The following is a 15,006-nucleotide window of genomic DNA, read 5'->3' as shown; positions in this document are numbered from 1 at the left end:
CCACGTCCGTGTGCAGAGCAAGTCCTCTGAGCTCAGACTTCCATCCTCCTGATTCCTCTCTCTGCTCCCGAGAGCTCAGAACGGAGCAGGTCAGCGGGCAGGTGAGACGGGGTAGGCACGGCATTATTCTGGCAGAGAGGCCAGCAGGACTTGGGAGCGGGGGCCTGCCCCTCAGAGAGCTTGGAGTCAGAGATACAGGTGTAAGTGTAACCCGCACAGGGATGAAAATCCCACCCAGGCCGGTGGACATGCTGCCCAGAAACATGTTTGGAGAGAAGAGGGCCAAGGGAAGAAGCTTGGGAAACACTAATGTTTGCCAAGCACGTGGAGGAGAGGAGTCGCACGGGAAGACGAGCAGTGTAGGCAGAGAGCTTGGAGACGCAGATTGCCAAAAAGAGGGGGACCTTTCCCAACTACTCATCTACACACACACACACACACACACACACAATCCAACTATTCATCTACACACACACACACCCCCAACTATTCATCTACACACACACACACACACCCAATTACTCATCTACACACACACACACACACACACACACACACACCCAACTATTCATCTACACACACACACACACACACCCAACTATTCATACACACACACACACACACACACACCCAATTACTCATCTACACACACACACACAAACACTCACATACCCCCAACTATTCATCTACACACACACACCCAACTATTCATCTACACACACACACCCAACTATTTATACACACACACACACACCGCCTTCAAGCTAGGCAGTTCCACTAGTCCTGAACGGGCCTCATGCAGCCCTTCAGCCAAGCTTGCCTTCCCTCTTATGTAGGAGGCTCTTCTGTACCCGTCTCTTCTTACCCAGCCTTCTAGAGACACCCGCCGGGTGTGAATGCTCCTCGCAGGGCCTGGCACCACGCCTGGCCCAGAGGAGGGACCCGGTGGATGCAGGGAGGCATGGTACAGCTCTGACCCACAGCCATCTGCGGGCTTTGCCATCTGCATGGCAACCCTCGGGGTCAAGGAGTCAACACAGACCCGCATGCACTTAGTGGGTACGGGACTTGTCTGCTGTCTTTCCACCCAAGAAATCCCTGGACATGTGGTTACCGTAAATATACAATACGTCGCTGCTGAGCGCAGAAAAGAAAAAATGGCCTGAAATCAAAATGGATGCAATTTGTAGGGCAGCCGTGGGCAAATTTGGGTGCAATCCCATGCAAGGCTGTTTGCTTCCTAATGGATTCAAGCTCTTCACGATCCACAGGATAGGGTAGAAACACGGCTGATTCCGGGGACCTGGTCGTCATCCCACATAAGGTAACTGGGCAAAGGAAATTTTAGGTTTATAATGAATTTTTTAAAAAATCCTCTGCTCACCTCCTCCCTGCCTTTGTATCATAGCCTGTGGGCGGGAGCTTTTTAGAACTTTGCAAAATGAAGCCAATTTCACTCGAGGAGTGGGGAAAGAGCAGAAGACAAAGACTAACCCAAAATAACTCCCCACGGCCTGAGCTACTTTCAGATTTGCTTCCTGGGACGGGGGCCGAGTCCCCAGCAGCACACTGTGCCCGCTCTCTCCTGTGCCCACCGCCCGGAGCCCGGCAGGGACGCCGCTGAGCGCCGCTGCTGTGCCTGGGGCAGCCCGGGGCGCTCCGCTCCGCTGGGGGCCACTGTTTTCCTTGGACACGGCCGCTCCCAGCGCGCGCTTATAAACCCCGTTACAGTCCTTTCTCATGGCCTCCGAGAGCAGCGCGGTGCGGTTTTCTCCGTTTCACAGACGCTGGCAAGCCCCGGGGTCGCCGACCGTCTTAATGCCCATCCGTTACTATTTATTGAACGGCTGCCTCGGGCACCTCACCACGTCCACCCACACGGACAGCAGCCTTCGCGGCCAGGCCTCAGGAACCAGCACTCTGCCCTGGGACGCGAAACTCCTGTGGCTGCCAAAACAGGTTTGGTGGATAGAGCGTCTCAAGGGCCCCGGGTTCAATTCTGGTCAAGGGCATGTACCTTGGTTGTGTGTGTGGGGGGGGGGGGGGGGGGGGTTGTGCAGGAGGCAGCTGGTCGATGTTTCTCTCTCATTAATGTTTCTAACTCTCTATCCCTCTCTCTTCCTCTCTGTAAAAAATCAATTATTTATATATATATATATATATATATATATATATATATATATTTTTTTTTTTTTTTTTTTTTTTTTTTTTTTTTTAACCCTCTGGCTGCTGTCATCATCACACACCGGGGCCCTCTGTGAGTGCGGTGGCTGGCGAGCTGGCAAGGGCCGGCTGGCCTCCCCTCTTCCCAGCTGGAAGGCCGCGCACACACGGGCGCCCCCGCTGGGGCCTGTTGAATTCTGTGCAAGGCAGCGTCCTTCTGGTGGTGAAATGCAGGCCTTCACGTCAGGGAGCTCTGTTCTGGGAGCGCCACGCTGCTCCAGCCCGGGGGCGGCCTACGGAACCGGAACCGTTCCGGGCAGAGCCCGCCTGGGGAAGCACACACCCTGCCCGCAGGCCTGGCTCAGCGGTGGAGCATCAGCCTGAGGTTCGATTCCCGGTCCGGGCCCAGACCCGGGTGGCGGGCTTGATCCCCAGAGTGGGGCATGCGGGAGGCAGCCGATCAATGATTCTCTCTGGTCGTCAATGTTTCTCTCTCTCTCTCTCTCCCCCTCTCCCTTCCACTCTGAAACCAAGGAAAATGTTAAAATATTAAAAGAAGGTAAATCCTGGCGTTTGAGACACTCTGTCTCCTCCCCCAACAGAAGAACGGCTCCTTTAGATCTGTTTACCTTCAGCCTTTCTGGTCCAGGCTCCTCCTGGAAACGCACTGTGAGGCGAAGCCAGCCTGCGGAGCCCACAGCTCTGTGTGCACGAATGCCTCCCCGAGGAGAAGGGGGGTGCTGGGCCCCCGCGGCCCAGGAGCACAGAGGCCTGGGCGAGGGGGAAAGGCAGGAAACACAAGAGGAATCTGGGAGCTCGCCCTCCAGAGCCGTGCCTCCAGCTTCTCCACTCACGCCTGTGAGTACACGCGTGCTCCTTCCGCAGCCGCACCTGCCGATGGGCCTGCAGCCCGTGTGTGCGGTGACCCGTCTGTCCTAAGGAGTTCGCCTGTGTTTCCATGGCTGAGGGTGCTGAAATGCCCTTCCACTCGGGGGGCGGGGGTGCTGCGGGGGGTGCACTTAGCCTTTCCACGGTGAAGTGCATTCCCCCGCTGCTCATCTGAGTACAGTACCACTGGCTGCGATCACGTCCCCAAACACGGGGGGGGGGGGGGGGGGGGGAAGCACAGGACTGTCTGTCAAAGGGGCAGAGCGGAGCCTATGGTTGGGAAGGGTCCTTGTTCCCAGGCTCCTGGCTCTCCCTGGAGCACTTCCAGGTCACGGCCAGGCCCACGTGTTCCTGCAGCGAATCCATCCACGCCGGCCGTGGGGTGGAGGTCACGGTCACGTGCAAATGGAAGCAGATGTACCGTATTTTTCAGACCATAAGACGCTCCGGACCATAAGACGCACCAGTTTTTTGAGAAGGGAAATGAAGAAAAAAAAGATTCTGAAACAAATAGTGTCCTAAAATATTTTATGTGCATTAAAACCCAACATCACAGTCATAAACACATGTAATCAACCCTGTAAAGTAAACAGCAGCATTTAGAACCATTTTAGAGCCGGGCAAGCACACAGAGACCACACAGAGCCGGGCAAGTAAAAAAACTTTTTTTTTAAAGTATATGTGTAGGCTATATTTGGACCATAAGACGCAGGGACTTTTTCCCCCCACTTCTGGGGGGAAAAAAGTGCGTCTTATGGTCCGAAAAATACGGTACATCCCAACGGAGAAGCTCTCCTCGGGGATGCCCGGTCCGCTCCGCGTTCCAGCGTCACGGGAGCGAGCAGCCTGAGAGCAGCTTTCTCTTTCGCTTCGGGAAGAGGAAGGGGTGTGCTTTGCTCAGGTTTCAGCACATCCTCATATCCGTGCCTCCTGAAAGCCCCGGGACGGCTCCTCGGCGAGGCCAAAGGCCTGGCTCCTAATGAGTCACCCTCGGGCAGTGCGGACTACCCGACGGCTACCGGACGGCCTGCTCCTCATAAAGCTAATCGGATTAATCCGTTGGCATGGGAACGCGCCATTCTCCTGGTGTTCAGCGCCAACGTGCGGTTTGCTTTTATTCTTTCAGATACAATTAGCAAAGCCCTCCCGTGCCTGAAAGGGCCTTTTCATTTGGACAAATTACCCTCTGGCTGGCTTAAAGAAAGGGGGTGAGCGCAGAGGAGGGGGGTGGCCGAGGAGGGGGTCTCCTATTCAGAGGGCGCTGCGCGGACACAAAGCCCGCCTGTGCACGGCCTCACAGGGGCGGGGCAGACCGGGCCTTTGTGGACTGCAATCCTCCCCTTTCCTTGGCTTTGGTGAATGGCTAACGTTTCAAAAGTTCGGAAAGAGCACACAGCTCCGGTGACATGATATTAGGTAAGACAAGAGGGGCGTGACGCGTCTGGCCCAGATGTTATTGATGATCCGATGGCACCTCCCGCCCGGCTTCTGTGAGGCCGCGGCGGCAAACACGGCCGGCCGGTGCAGACAGCCGCCCCTCGTCGCAGGAAATGAGAGCGTTGTTTTGCAAGGCCTCGGACTTTCCAGAGTGTAATGTCTGGCCTATCTAAACAATGATTTATTAAGCCCCGGCTCTGTGCAAACACCTTGGCCTTGGCCTCCGGCAGCGCTGGCCCCGGGGCTCCCGGCTCGCACCCAGGGCAGACAGACTGAGACCTGGGCAGGAGGGCGGCCCCCTCGGACATCCCGCCTCCCCAACAATGCTCCTGTGCTCCAACGCCGCTGGGATATGTGTTTAATTGGTTCAATTCTCAGCTTTTAAATAAGGAGAACAAACAAGCTATGGGTGGCCGGCTAACCTCAGGCGAGCAAACAGCCAAGGCTATAAAATCGCCGCCGGCTCAGAATACCTGGTCAGAAACGAAAACAGCCTGGCAGGTCCTGCCCCGCCCGGAACAGAGGTCGCATTAAGAAGCACGAAGCCCCATGGGGAAGCGAGAGCTTTCAGGATGCGCATTATTTCGTTTTAAAAAACGGGCTCTGCACACTCTTTGTGATGAAAACACCTTCCTCGGACAACAAGAACAACAAAAGGCCGCCTCTGGGGTTAATGGGAAAAATACTAAATAGAAACGGAAAACACTTGGGACCCACTCCCAAGAACTGGCTCTAACTCTGTGTCTGCAGCTGTAACCTCGCCATGCACACGGGACAGGAAACACGGGACTCCTGACTGGGCCGCCCCGAGGGGAGCTCGCACCCGCAGACAGCCGCACGCCATGGGGGGCGGCGGTTCGGGGCTGAAGCAAAGGCCGTCCTTTGTCTTTTAGGGTGCTGGAGTCATGAAAATGTCCAAGCGAGTGTTCTGGTGAAATGTCACCAGCAGCAGACTGCCTTTCTGGAATAAAACTGCCCTAAAATGAAGAGGGCGGAGAGGAGGGAGGAGGTGATGATTGTTTCCTTGTGAGAAGCAAAACCCTTACCCAGACAGTGACCAGGAAACGCAGCCTCTAAGTGAAGACTGAAGTTAGAGCCCGGCCAGTGCGGCTCAGTGGCTGAGCGTCAACCTAGGAACCAGGAGGTCACAGTTGGATTCCTGGTCAGGGCACGGGCCTGGGTTGTGGGCTGGATCCCAGTGGGGTTATGCAAGAAGCAGCCGATCAACAATTCTCTCATCACCGATGTTTCTCTCTCTCCCTCTCCCTTTCTCTCTGACATCAATAAAGATATATTTAGAAAGAAAAAAGACTAAAGAAAGTTAGAAAGATCCTTTCAGCCAGTAACAGAAACCTGGGGATGTGAAAGCCGCTGGAGGTGGCGGCCCAGATCTTGGGTTTTACAACAGAGGAAGCGCTACGAGCAGAGGGACCCAGCCCAGCATTCTCAGCCCATGTCCCCTGTGATGGCCAGGCCCAGCGCCGGGAGCTCTGCCTTCCTCGCCTCTCCCCACAGCGCCTCCCGGACTGCCTTTGCCTCTGCAGCGATGCTGTTGGCTGAGGCTCTTTCCTCGGTGCTTCAGCTGCCGTGAGAGCTCTCCCTCTCGGATGCTGGGGAAACGCTCTCTTCCCTGGTCCTTCTAGCTTCGGGGGGGAGGGAGGGGGTCGTCGCTTTGTGCTAATCTCTGGCTCGCCCTCCTCTCCTATTTGGCATTTCAACTCTTCCTACACCTTAAAGTTAGTCTCTCCTTGTAAATTCCTTCTGCTGAATTGCCTGGTGTACACTCTTCGTTCCTGCCCGCTACCTTCGGCAATGCAGAGGAAACACCGAAGGCTTATAGAGACAGACAAAAAGAAAGCAGCACAGGAGACATGACTAGTCAGGATGGCAACACCAACCGCTGCAAACAATGCAGCAGTAACATCGCAATCCTGAGGGAGCATCACCGTCACACTAAAACTTTTATACCCAGCTACGCCATCAACAAAATATAAACCTGATCTTCAGGTGCAGACTTGCATGCACAAATCCTGTGATCGGCAAACTGCGGCTATCGAACCACATGCGGCTGTTGATGTTTGGCTCTGTGGACTGATGAGTTTGCCGATCACGGGTGTAGCCTATCCATGTGAACAAACCGGGCTGGAGAGCACGTCTGAGCAGACGGCACGTGGATTCATTCCTCTCCGGACACGGAATCAGAAGAGGCTGTGGCTCCTCTCTCCAGAGACAGACACAGGAGCCCTCACGCACAGCACGGTGGGCACTGTTCCGAAGAATTCCTGCACCTAGCCAAGAAACCCTCCTGACCAGCACAGTAAGACCCAACGCAGGGAGGATGGGACGTACTGACGTACCCTGATGTGGGGTTTGGGGGACGAGAGGAGAGAAACCAAAGAACTCGTATGCAGAGCCCACGGACACGGGCGAGAGGGTGGTGAAGACCCAGGAGAGGCGGGCAGGGGCGGGAGGAGGGAGGTAAACGAGGGGAAATGGGAGACATCTGTAGTGACATCAACAATAAAAAATATTTTTTTTTTTTAAAGAAGCCTCATCCGCTGAAAGAGGTCATGGAAACCTGGGTGAATTTGGAAGTGGCTTCCTACTGCAGTGAGCCACTCCCCGTGTTTACTGTCATTGCTCTGGGGTCGGGGATATTTCCACGCACACGCCACAGCTGGTCGGCCACGAGGGCCCCGGCCCAGACCTCTGGGAGTGCCAGCGTGACGGCTGTGTCTCTGCTGGAGGGATCCACGGGCCTGGAGCTCCCGGCCGTGGGCATTCACGCGCCTGCTTACGTATCTAAGGTCATGAGGCTCCCAGCCCATGAGGCTCCCAGCCACCGTGGGGTCCAGGGTCAAGCACACAGCCGCGCTCCCGGGAGCACTCCGTGGCAGCCTCTGCCGGGCGAGGACACGAGAGGTGACCGTCAGGAGGGGACGCAGAGGAGACAGCGTCCTCGCAGCCCTGGTCCCGCGTGTGCCCTCTGGCAGGCGGGGCACAGAGAGAGGGAGGACATCCCTCAGCCCTGGCGCCGCCAGGCTCACTGCGGGGCCCGAGACACTCGATCTCCGGGTCATGGGTGCACCCCCACGTCGGGCACACCATTCTTAGAGGGCCAGGCTGATGGAGTGGAAAAAGTGTCTCCGAGCCAGGAGTCGGGGGTGCACCTAATCCCAGCTTGGCCGCCCCGCTGTGCATTCTAAAACCAAACAGCGTGCCTAGCACTGGAGCCGCCAGCTGGGCAGGGCCAGTCGCCTCCCCGGAGACACCCTGAGGGACAGCCACTGCACCCGCGGGCCACCCAACACAGAGACGCCGGCCAGGCGCTCAGCAAACACCGTCAGAGACACCCTGAGCAACCCAGGGCGCCGGGGGATCTTGGATTCCAACTTCAGCTTTCTGACGGTGCCCCAGAGCCGTAGTCGGCAAACTGCGGCTCTTTGGCCCCTGGAGTGTGGCTCTTCCACAAAATACCACAGCCTGGGTGAGTCTATGTTGAAGAAGTGGCGTTAGAAGAAGTTTAAGTTTAAAAAATGTGACTCTCCAAAGAAATGTCAATCGTTGTGCTGTTGGTATTTGGCTCTGCTGACCAATGAGTTTGCTGACACTGGCCCAGAGGATCTTCATGCACCAGCTACTAGTCCCCTGATCTGAACGTAAGCAACAAAAGTAAAGGATCCTCACTACCCTCTGTGGGATGCTTCCTGGGAGCCTGGCGTTGTGTTAGATACTATCTGTGTACACAGTTCTCGTGTTCTCAACAGCCTTCTCAGTGTAACCACTATCACCCATTTTATGGTCAGGGCACGAAATTTCGGAAATGTGCCCCAGATAAGGATAGAAAGAGGCAGAGCCGGGGATGAAGCCCAGGCCTGCATGCTTAACCACTGGGCTCTGCTGCCTCCAGAGGTGCCCACGGGGCCTGCTAAAACACAACGTGTCAGAACGGAACCGGTGCCCTCCCCCCACCCTCACCCCCAGTTTGCTGGCGGGAGGACAGAGGTGCTTCTGAAATGTTATCAAATCCCCAGGGAAATGGGGGAGCAATGGTCAGGAGACACAAGTCCCAAACCTAGACCATGACGGGGTACCAACGCCCACAGCCCCAGAGGTGAGTGACCCCGGTGTGAATGTCTGGCCCAGAGACGCTGAAGTGGCAGCACCAGCCTCTGAGACAGCCCGGCCTGCGAGACGCCGCCCAGGCCAGCGTGGGTAGGTTCAGCCATGACTGTGTCCTCCAACGGGCGGCCCGGGAAACAGAGACATTCGCTGCCCTGAGGCACAGCGAGACCAGAGTCATTCCAGGAGTGCAGCGAGTGTTAAAACTAGAAATACCTAGCAATGCCGGTGACCAGAAGGCACAGACTTACATCTAGGAGATGAACAAGTTCTGGGGGCAAAATCTACAGCATGTGGCCACGGAGAGCACGGAAGCAGACACTGGAAAGCTGCTGAGAGGAAAGATCTTAGATGTTCCGTCACAAGAAAAAAATGTTTGTGGCCAAATGAGGTGATGGATGTTCACTGAAGTAATTGTAGCAATCACTTCACATAAAGTATTATGTTATACACCTTAAACTTACACAATGTTATATGTCAATTATACCTCAATAAAACTGGGGTAGGGGGAACCTAGTAATACAACCAGTTATGCTCTAACAGAATAAAGAAAAAAGCATTTGATTATCTCAATAGATATAGAAAAGGTATTTGATAAAATTCAAATACCCCATCCTACACAGATGATAAAATTGCATAGACCTTAACACACGGACACACACACACACACACACACACGTACAAATGAAACTGAGGAAATCTAAAATCAGTGCATTGTATCAGTGTCAATATCCATCTGTGATTTTATGTGTAATTTTCCAAAACGTTACCATCGGGGGAAACTGGGCATGTATACAAGTGATCGCTGTATTGCATCTTAAAACTGCATGTAAATATCCAATTGGCTCAAATAAAAAGTCGATACTGAAAAGGGCAAGAGGTGGATATAGAATGAGGAGAGAGGAAGCAAGGGATAGGAGAGGAAATCAACTTTCTGGAAACAATATTTTGTTAAGCATCAAAATTTAGTAAGTTTAAAACATAGAATAATAATTCATTTTAAAAATCATAGCCACTCCATCTTTCCAATGTTTCAATAGAGCCTTATAAAAAATGTTAAATTTTTGCATTTTGAGGAGATCACACGCCACCAACATGCTAATATGACGACTGTGATACTAACATGTATGACAGAGTCAGGGTTAGAATTTAATGTATAACCTGCAATAAAGTCCTGTGTTCAACGTCTTCCCTCAACCTACTTTATAAAAATTGTGGTGTTTGTTGTGTTTTGCTTTTATTTATCCTAAAAAATGGTGTCATTCTGACTAAACAGAATCTCACCAACAAGGAATCAAAGGGAACTTCCCTAACCTTATAAAGGTTCTCCCCAAACCCCTCAGGAAGCATCGAGCTTCCGTGGAGAGACGAACAGGTGTGAGATCTGTGAAGCCCTTCAAGGGAAATCTGAGAACGGTGCGAGGATGCCCACCTCACTGCTAACAGTCAGTGCTACCTCGGGATCCCCGCCAGGCCCGTCCGAGTTTATTCTGTGTTCCCGGCCTGCCTGCACAGCTCGTGGGAAGCAGCCAATAAAAGTAAGCTGTTATTATAATACTTCAGTTCATGTAATATACTTATGTAACCTCTTAATTAAGCATACTTAGAAGAATTTAATACGCGCGCGCACGCGCGCACACACACACACACACACACACACACACACACACACACGCCGAAACCGGTTTGGCTCAGTGGATAGAGCGTCAGCCTGCAGACTGAAAGGTCCCAGGTTCGATTCCAGTCAAGGGCATGTACCTTGATTGCGGGCACATCCCCAGCGTGGGGTGTGCAAGAGGCAGCTGATCAATGATTCTCTCTCCTCGATGTTTCTAACTCTCTATCCCTCTCTCTTCCTCTCTGTAAAAAATCAATAAAATATATTAAAACACATACACACACACAAATGTGTCCTTCCTCACAGGCCAACTGATGGTTTAGAAACTGTGTGGTAAATTGGGAAACTAACTGGAGAGTCTATGGACGTTTCTGGGTGTAGGATCCAGAGCAGGAGCTGAGGAGCCCATGGTGAGTGTCCCAAACCAAAGTTCTAAGAAGCAGAGGAGCACAAATCAGAGGCAGACAGGCCCAGAAAGGAGCTGAGCCTTGGAATGAAGACCACCACGTCTCGCTGCTCTTGTTTGGCATCTGCGTGCGTGACCAGGTGTGGCCCGTGGGTCCCAGTTTTTGGGCGCCCTGGTCTCCCGCTCCCACTGTGGACACCACAATCACCATGGACACTCACCTGACATACGTCTGCAGCTGGCATGTCAGGAGCCTGAGGAATCAGGCATGGATCTGACAGACAGACGCACCCACCGTCGGCACTGCAATACGTAATTGCAGTGAGCTCCAATTCCCACCTAACATGACCATTCTCTGTATCTATAAAGTCAATTTTAGATGATCCCACCATGAGAGAGAAGCAGTACTGTCATCTACAACTACCAACAATCCCTCATGCCCTTGGTTTGGAATGTATCATGGATCTTCGTAGTGGGAATACCTTCCCAATGAAAAGTTTTCTTGCACTGCCCTTAAAATAAGACTTAGTTGTCTGAATATAGATTAATAACAAAAAAGGATGACCCAGTAATGTGATGGAAGGCCACTTTTTGCCCAATGAGTATCAGTATGTCGGTCAGTCTATACTGAAATACTTGAACTTCAACAACCTCAGGAAGGCAAAAAGAACACCATTTGCCGAAACCGGTTTGGCTCAGTGGATAGAGCCTCGGCCTGTGGACTGAAAGGTCCTGGGTTCAATTCCCGTCAGGGGCATGTACCTTGGTTGCAGGCACATCCCCAGTAGGGGGTGTGCAAGAGGCAGCTGATCGATGATTCTCTCATCGATGTTTCTAACTCTCTATCCCTCTCTCTTTCTCTCTGTAAAAAATCAATAAACTATATATTAAAAAAAAAAAAAAAAAGGACACCATTTATAAGGTTAATATAAACCTGGTAAAGGAAAGTAACCCAGTGGCAGGTGTGAAAGATGCCCAGCCCCTGTAGACAGCCTGCTGAAGGAAGCTCGGAGCCCTCTCTGTTCCCTCTCATTCTTGGGGCAAATGACTGGGTGATGACACTGCCATAGGGTTCCTTACACGTGAGCTCTAGTCCTCCCGGTCTGTTTCCATCATAATTCCCAAAGCACTGTCCAGTGTGGCAGCCACCAGCCTCGTGTTTCCCGAGCCCTTGACCTGCAGGTATGCCGTAAGGGCGAGATACACACCAGACTTCAAAGACTTTGTACGCTAAAAACAATATACAATCGGCCGAAACTGGTTTGGCTCAGTGGTAGAGCGTCGGTCTGGGGACTGAAAGGTCCCAGGTTCGATTCCAGTCAAGGGCATGTACATTGGTTGTGGGCACATCCCCAATAGGGGGTGTGCAAGAGGCAGCTGGTCGATGTTTCTCTCTCATTGATGTTTTCTAACTCTCTATCTTTCTCCCTTCCTCCTCTCTGTAAAATATCAATAAAATATATTTTAAAAACAAACAAACAAAAAAAACCTTTAAAAAAAATATATACAATCTCCTTCATAATTTTTACATTGATTACTGTTGACATAATCTTTTTTATGAGCCAAGTAAAATGTCTTATTAAAATTAATTTCAGCCCTGACCGGTTTGGTTCAGTGGCTAGAGTATGGGCCTGCGAACTTAAGGGTCCCAGATTCGATTCCAGTCCAGGGTATGTCTTGGATGCAGGCACCTACACTACTGTGCAGGAGGCAGCTGATTGATGTGTCTCTCTTATCAATGTTTCTAACTCTATCCCTCTCTTTTCCTCTCTGTGAAAAATCAATAAAATACTTTAAAAAATTTAATTTCACCTGGTTATTTTCATTCTTTTAACCGTGGCTACTAGGAACTTTTAAATTACGTATGTGGCTCACTGGCAGCTCACGTTGCATATTCCCTGGACAGTGCTGATTTAGAGACAAACGGTATTTTAAATTGTGTGTGTGTGTGTGTGTGTGTGTGTGTGTGTGTATGCCTAAGTGACTGGCCTACCAGCCGTTAGCTATGATGTGCAATGACCACCAGGGGGCAGATGCTCAATGCAGGAACTTCCGAGTGATAGCAACTTTTCAGTTTCCTCTAACACTCTGGGACCCCTCAGGGGATGTCAGACTCCCAGTTTTGGTCTAAATCCCACAGGCCAGGCCAAGGGACCTCACCTGCCAGAGGGATCCCACTCACTCCCCAAGATGCCCTTCAAGCCCCAGCACTACCACAGGTGTGGCCGGCCAGGGTGGGACTGTGGGAGATTAGCTCCAGGGTGTGTCCGCCCAACTCACCCAGTCCCACCCCACTGGCTCCTTCTAATTAATTTCCATTCAATGTGCATGAATCCATGCACCAGGCCTCTAGTGAATGTATAATATGCAACATCTTACACAAGGATGTCGTTTAAATGAACGAGGCATGAGGCCCGCCGGCCATGAGTTTGACATGCTTGAAAAACATTTGTCAATATGGTCATAAGACCCTTTGTGTGTTGTTGGATGGTCAAGTCCTAGGGAGGCAGGTCTAATACTATAATAATAATATAAAAGAGGCATCTTTTACTGAGCTCCAACTTTTGGCAGGGATACTGCTAAGTGCTTCCAGTAGATTATCTATAATCCTCCCAACAGGGAGGAATAATTCGGACCAGAGAGACTAAGTAGTTTGTCCCAGCTCACACAGGAAGTGCTAGAGCCAGGCTCTGATGGAGGTCTATCTAAGGCCAAGGCCTGAGCCCCGTGGTACTCAAGGAGAGAAACGGGGAGAGGCCTGCTTGGAAGTGACCTTCCCTTGTGAAGTGGTTGCTATCCACCTGGGCAGGGACCACCCAAGCCATACATCGGTCATTAAGGAGGTGCTCCTGAGACCAGGCTGGTGATCACTGGAGGGAAGGGGGCCAGGGGACTCGGTGAAAGAGGGGAAGAAATTGAGAAGTACAAATTGGTTACAAAATAGTCACAGGGATTATGATGCTAAGTGAGAGAAGCCAGTCAGAGAAAGACCAATACCGTATGATTTCACTTACGTATGAAATCTAATGAACATAATAAACAAACAAACAAAATAGAAGCAGACTCATAGACACAGAATAATCAGGGTGTAACGTACACCATAGGGAATACAGCCAATGATATTGTGGTAACTCTGTATGGTACTGGGTGCATACTGAAAATATCAGGGGGCCAGTTTGTAAAGTATACGATTATCTAACCACTCTGCTGTACACTGGAGACCAATACAAAGTAATTCTGTAATATTACTTTGCAGCCTGTAATTGAAAATTTAGACCAATTTTTTAACAATTAAGAAGGTGCTCTATTCTGCTCTGGACTCGTGGAGTGGACAGTTTGAAACACAGCACGCCTCCCGAATCTGCCTGGGGCCAGCTGCTCACCCTGCTCCGCCCAGGAGTGGCTCTGGGACAGGAGGGGTGCCCAGCAAAGCCCACCCGAGACAGCAGGGCAATGGCGCCAGGTGAGGGGGCACCACCCAGGAGACAAGCCTCCTGTGTACCCCTAGCCCAGCCTCACCTCCTGACCCTGTCCACTCTTGGGAAATGCCTCAGTCACAACAGCACTAATGGGTGGGAAGCTCTGGGACCCTGGGGAGGACGCAGCCTACAGCCAAAGGGGCCACAGAGAGAAGAGGCTCGCCAGAGAGCCAAGACCCACTGCCAACAGGCAGTCTCGCAACCCCGAAATACCCCCTGCCACCGAGCTTGGGAAGAATCAGGCATGCAAGCTCCGGCACCTTCGTCCCCCTCCTCCCCAGCACGCTCCTCCCGACCAACTGATGGGAGTCTACACACATCTGCTCGCCCGCCACGAGTGCCCACGAAAAGCAACTGCCTTTCTGCAGCAGCTGGAATGTAAGTGCAGGGCGGGGTGCTCAGGAGGCTCGGGGTGCTGGGAGAGCTGGCCAGAAAAGAAACACACACAGAGAAAGCACAGTGGCATGCAGACATGGACCTGGGCGTCTCTGAGCAGCTCCGACGGGACCCTGTGCCACCTCTGCTGTGAGCAGGGGCCTGTCCCCAGAATGCCGAGCGGCTCAGCTCGCCGTGGGGCACTTACGTAATCCTCCTCGTTGAGGCCTTGTTTCTCCACAGAGCTCTTCACCTCCATGGAGAACTTCTCAAACTCGGGCTTCACCGTCCTCAGCAGAGTGACCGTCTGGAGGGACGAGTACGCCTGCTTAGCTTCAAAGTCGTGCTTGTCCCCTCTCTTCCACGAGCCGTCTCCTGCGGGGGGAACGGAAATGTTTATCCTCCCCAGCCGGTCGCCATCGAGGCCCTCTCCCTTTCTGGCTGCAGGCGCAGGAGGCACGGTCCTGGTGTTGCTCTTGGGCAGCACCTGACAAGGAGCGTCAGGATCCTCAGAGAAG

General features: G+C 52.4%; 1 protein-coding gene across 2 annotated transcripts in view; it reads right to left on the bottom strand.

Annotated features, from left to right (window-relative positions):
* Positions 1–15,006, bottom strand: part of NPR3 (natriuretic peptide receptor 3) — a 58,386-nt gene that overhangs the window by 25,905 nt on the left and 17,475 nt on the right. For both annotated transcript variants that reach the window (XM_036410548.2, XM_036410547.2), the window contains exon 3: positions 14,697–14,863. In XM_036410548.2, the coding sequence (XP_036266441.1) occupies positions 14,697–14,863 (167 nt within the window). The remainder of the gene's footprint in view (positions 1–14,696; positions 14,864–15,006) is intronic.

The sequence above is a fragment of the Pipistrellus kuhlii genome, unplaced genomic scaffold (assembly GCF_014108245.1).
Source record: "Pipistrellus kuhlii isolate mPipKuh1 unplaced genomic scaffold, mPipKuh1.p scaffold_m20_p_4, whole genome shotgun sequence".
NCBI classification, from domain to species: Eukaryota; Metazoa; Chordata; class Mammalia; order Chiroptera; family Vespertilionidae; genus Pipistrellus; species Pipistrellus kuhlii.
The sequence above is the reverse complement of the archived record's forward strand: the minus strand, read 5'-3'. Positions and strand labels throughout refer to the sequence as shown.